Source organism: Palaemon carinicauda, chromosome 19 (genome assembly GCF_036898095.1).
Source record: "Palaemon carinicauda isolate YSFRI2023 chromosome 19, ASM3689809v2, whole genome shotgun sequence".
NCBI lineage: Eukaryota > Metazoa > Arthropoda > Malacostraca > Decapoda > Palaemonidae > Palaemon > Palaemon carinicauda.
The window spans coordinates 4244014-4249401 of NC_090743.1; the positions used below are offsets into that span (position 1 = coordinate 4244014).

Below are 5388 nucleotides of genomic sequence, written 5' to 3' on the forward strand. Positions count from 1 at the left end.
ATAAAATCACACGTTTTTGTTCATTTTGAAATCGGTTATTTATTGTACCATAGTTTTGTGTGTGATTGTCACTCTGGATATGTAAGCTTTCGCTACGTATAAAATAAAATCACACGTTTTTGTTCATTTTGAAATCGGTTATTCATTGTACCATAGTTTTGTGTGTGATTGTCACTCTGGATATGTAAGCTTTCGCTACGTATAAAATAAAATCACACGTTTTTGTACATTTTGAAATCGGTTATTTATTGTACCATAATTTTGTGTGTGATTGTCACTCTGGACATGTAAGCTTTCGCTACGTATAAAATAAAATCACACGTTTTTGTACATTTTATAATCGGTTATTTATTGTACCTTAGTTTTGTGTGGGATTGTCATACTGGATATGTAAGCTTTGGCTATGTATAAAATAAAATCACACGTTTTTGTGCATTTTGAAATCGGTTATTTATTTTACCATAGTTTTGTGTGTGATTGTCACTCTGGACACGTGAGCTATATCCATTAAATATTTTGAACTCATATTTAAATAATTATTCACCCTATTTAAGTACAATTTCAAACTATGTAGTAGTTATATTAACATAAACGACTTTTTCCGCTTAACGTTTCCATGAGAAAACGAAGAGAAAGTAAAATTTTGACAATTTGAAATGATCAAAACTTGAATTTTTATATTTGACTTTGATTTCTGAAAACTGATATTTACAGTCAAAGCTTAAACTTTTTTTTTTTTTTTTTTTTTTTTTTTTTTTTTTTTAACACTTTCTGTTCCGGCTGTATTACCAAGATCACCAATACAGTATTAATTTTTTGGCATATTTCTATATAGAATACTTCATTAACAATTAATTCTAAATAATCACTTCACTTTAATTAATTTCAATTCACATAGCTACAGAAATAAACATACAGTATATATATATATATATATATATATATATATATATATATATATATATATATATATATATATATATATATATATATATATATATATATATATATTTATATACTGTATATATATATAAATATATATATATATATATATATATATATATATATATATGTATATATATATATATATATATACCATATATATATATATATATATATATATATATATATATATATATACATATGTATGTATATATACATACATATATATATATATATATATATATATATATATATATATATATATATATATATACATATATATATATATATATATAAAGTATTTTAAGATGTATTTTCACATATAAGAACGTTTAGTTATTTTTTTTGTTACATTTTTTAATATAAACTAATCTATCTAGAACTTTTATATCATAAAGTCGACAAATTCCTTTTTTGAATAATGGAAATTATGTGTGTATTGAGGGTATTGGGAATTTGTTGGTATATTGCATTATTATTACTGCATCATGATTCCTATACTCAATTTTTCTTGATGAGGCGCATTTGCACTGACTCGCAGTGGTGCCCCTTTAGTTCGGAAAAGTTTCCGGCTATCTGATTGGTTGAAATTATCTCGTCCAACCAATCAGCGATCAGGAAACTTAGCTGAGAAGGGTAGGCTCCACTTTGGAGGGCTGATTTTAAAAGGGCACCCCTGTGAGTCGGTGTAAATCTGCCTCGCTAAAGAGAATTGACTATAGACGTCATAGTGCAACAGTGTCATGAAAAATGATGCAATCAAGTTTCTTATTACATGTTATGTCGGTTTGCATTTATGATTACGCCACTTTGACCGTCATTACATAATACTTGCAAGTTATCTCATCATATTATCAAATTATGCCTACACATTCACACACCGAATAGTCTGGCCTATTCGTTACATATTCTTCTCTGTCCTCATACACCTGACAACACTGAGATTACCAAACAATTCTTCTTACTGCACTGTAATTGTTCAGTGCCCACTTTCCTCTTGTTAAGGGTTGAAGAGACTCTTTAGCTATGGTAAGCAGCTCTCCTAGGAGGACACTCCAAAATCAAACCATTGTTCTCTAATCTTGGGTAGTGCCATAGCCTCTGTTCCATGGTCTTCCACTGTCATTGGGTTAGAGCTCTCTTGCTTGAGGGTACACTCTGGCACACTGTTCTATCTCATATCTTATTTCTCTTCTTCTTGTTTTGTTAAAGGTTTTATAGTTTATAAAGTGATATTTATTGTAATGTTGTTACTCTTCTTAAAATATTTTATTTTTCCTTGTTTCCTTTCCTCACTGAGCTATTTTCCTTGTTGGAGCCCCTGGGCTTATAGCATCCAGCTTTTCCAACTAAGGTTGTAGCTTAGCAAGTAATAATAATGATAATAAAAGAGTTGCTTCGTCATATCTTGGAGTCACTCATGGTTCAAAATCATATGAAGATCTTGCCTTCATTGCTGTCAACCTTATTTTCCAGTATATTGTACCAACCGTGTGTCACACGATCGTACATAGTAACGACATTTCATTTAGTGTATATATTATGCTTGCATCTTCGCTCTCCCCTCGCACTAAAAAGAACTGAAATAACATGTATGTTTTTCTCACCGTTAACTGTTAACCGACGCGGTGTCGGTTTGAACAGGAAATTTCCTGCTGCATTGAGTTTTTGTATATAAAGGAGAGTGTTCTGTAATAAAGTTACTCAGTTGCTTTCATCCTGTCCTTGAGTCACAACCTTCTCTCAGCACGTCACTCCGGGTGATATAATAATAAGGAATCTACGATGTTCAATGTGTTATCCCTGTAAGTTACGAAAACTTGAATAGCAATCTATTTTATGGTAGCAAGAGCAAGCCCTTCCATTTTGCCACTGCAAGATACTCTAGATTTTATAGAAACAAATAAAAGAGATGCTTCAGTAACTGTCTCTTCTCACAGCTGCAAGTGGCGATCAGGACATTCCAACCAATAAAGAGGAATCGAATAAGTATGATTATCATATATTTGAATCAGCTGGAGAAATGGAGGCTACTTTGGATGAATCCCCTGGAGAAATGGAGGCTACTTTGGATGAATCCCCTGGATAAATGGAGGCTACTTTGGATGAATCCCCTGGAGAAATGGAGGCTACTTTGGATGAATCCCCTGGAGAAATGGAGGCTACTTTGGATGAATCACCTGGAGAAATGGAAGCTACTTTGGATGAATCCCCTGGAGAAATGGAGGCTACTTTGGATGAATCCCCTGGAGAAATGGAGGCTACTTTGGATGAATCACCTGGAGAAATGGAGGCTACTTTGGATGAATCCCCTGGATAAATGGAGGCTACTTTGGATGAATCCCCTGGAGAAATGGAGGCTACTTTGGATGAATCACCTGGAGAAATGGAGGCTACTTTGGATGAATCAGATGGAGAAATGGAGGCTACTTTGGATGAATCAGCTGGAGAAATGGAGGCTACTTTGGATGAATCACCTGGAGATATGGAGGGTACTTTGGATGAGTCGCTTGGAGAAATGGAGGCTACTTTGGATGAATCACCTGGAGAAATGGAGGCTACTTTGGATGAATCACCTGGAGAAATGGAAGCTACTTTGGATGAATCCCCTGGAAAAATGGAGGCTACTTTGGATGAATCACCTGGAGAAATGGAGGCTACTTTGGATGAATCCCCTGGATAAATGGAGGCTACTTTGGATGAATCCCCTGGAGAAATGGAGGCTACTTTGGATGAATCCCCTGGAGAAATGGAGGCTACTTTGGATGAATCACCTGGAGAAATGGAGGCTACTTTGGATGAATCCCCTGGAGAAAGGAAGGCTACTTTGGATGAATCACCTGGAGAAATGGAGGCTACTTTGGATGAATCACCTGGAGAAATGGAGGCTACTTTGGATGAATCACCTGGAGAAATGGAGGCTACTTTGGATGAATCACCTGGAGAAATGGAGGCTACTTTGGATGAATCCCCTGGAGAAAGGAAGGCTACTTTGGATGAATCACCTGGAGAAATGGAGGCTACTTTGGAAGCTTCTGATTCCGAAGATGAGGGCGATGGAGATAAACGTCCTCAAAATGGAACTACTGTAGGCGTGGTGCTTTGAGATGGAAGAAAAAAAAATCCTTTGAGGAAACTACCATAGCATGAGGAGATGCCAAGCACTATCAGTGAGAAGTTTCCCTGAATTACTCATGAATTCATGCTGTAAAATATCATTCATTATGGATATGAAGAACAGGAGACAGGATGTGTTTCCTCAAATTATTACAGAGCCAATACTGAGGATTTTTGCAAGATCTGTTATAGAACAAACTCATGTTAATGCCGATTGAACTCAGTACCATGTTCAAGATTTTGTGCTCGTGCAAATTCAATCATTTGCAAAAATGATAGAATATAGGGTCAGTTATGTACATCTTATCTACAAAGGCGCTGGTGGAGAGACAACTTGTTATTTAAAAAAAAAAAAAAAAAAAAAAAAAGGTATGAAAGAAATGTTCAATGTATAATATGCTTGATTGGTTGATTGCTTATTCAGCTCTCATTATTTCCTAGTTGGTACATATAATTTCACATAGATCCTGTACCAATCATTGTGTAATTCCAACTTAAGACAGCCTAATGAGGCCTTGTGGCCTGTACAATGCAGCACTGTATAATTAATATGTATATACAGTTAACTGTATAAATATTTTTTTGCCTAGTTATTTCTTCATCATTCGGTTTAACTTTTTATTTATTAATTGTAGTAACACTTATGTTCAGATGACATCACATTAGTTAACGTAAGATATAAGGAAGTGAGTAAAGCTTTTGTTTCAATAAAATTATCGTTTAATTGGCTAATTCAACAACTTAATCATCTGTTCCCTAGTTTGCAATGTGGTTTTCGTAAAGACCTTGGAGCATGTGATGCCCTTCTTACAATCCCAATGATGTACAGAAATCCCTTGATTGTGGTCAGGAAATTCGTATGATTGGCCTTGATTTTAGTACTGCCCTTGACCGTGTTAATCACGAGGCCCCTGTTTTTAAGCTCAAACAGTTGGGAGTGGGTGGGTCGTTTCTTAGCGATATTATTGAATTTTTAAGTAATAGATCATAAAGAGTTGTTGTTGATGGGCACCATATTGAATATAGGAATGTGATATTTGGTGTTCCTCAGGGTAGTGTTCTTGGCCCATTACTTTTCATACAATATACGCATGACATGTGGTTCGGTCTGGCGAACAAGCTTGTTGCATATGCAGATATGCTACTCTCTTTGCATCAATTCCATCCCCTGAATTTAGATCTGGGGTTGGGGAATCCCTTTACAGAGATCTAGCTAGAATTAGTGCATGGTGCAAATTATGGGGTATGAAGCTGAATCTTAAAAAAACTCAAAGTATAATTGTAAGTAGGTCAACGACAGTGGGTCCTCAACATCCGGATCTCGGTATT

The 5388-nt window shown here is 34.9% G+C and overlaps 2 protein-coding genes across 2 annotated transcripts; both read left to right on the forward strand.

The window, feature by feature from the left end:
- The first annotated feature begins 3262 nt into the window (after positions 1-3262).
- LOC137658890 (uncharacterized) lies at positions 3263-3625 on the forward strand. Its single transcript, XM_068394013.1, has one exon. The coding sequence runs from the start codon at positions 3263-3265 to the stop codon at positions 3623-3625; it is 363 nt and encodes a 120-aa protein (XP_068250114.1).
- Positions 3626-4048, forward strand: LOC137658891 (uncharacterized). The gene has a single exon (XM_068394014.1). The coding sequence runs from the start codon at positions 3626-3628 to the stop codon at positions 4046-4048; it is 423 nt and encodes a 140-aa protein (XP_068250115.1).
- The last annotated feature ends 1340 nt before the right edge of the window (positions 4049-5388 follow it).

Coding starts and splice junctions, on each gene's coding strand:
- LOC137658890 (XM_068394013.1), top strand. CDS start 3,263: ATGGAGGCTACTTTGGATGAATCCCCTGGAGAAATGGAGGCTACTTTG.
- LOC137658891 (XM_068394014.1), top strand. CDS start 3,626: ATGGAGGCTACTTTGGATGAATCCCCTGGAGAAATGGAGGCTACTTTG.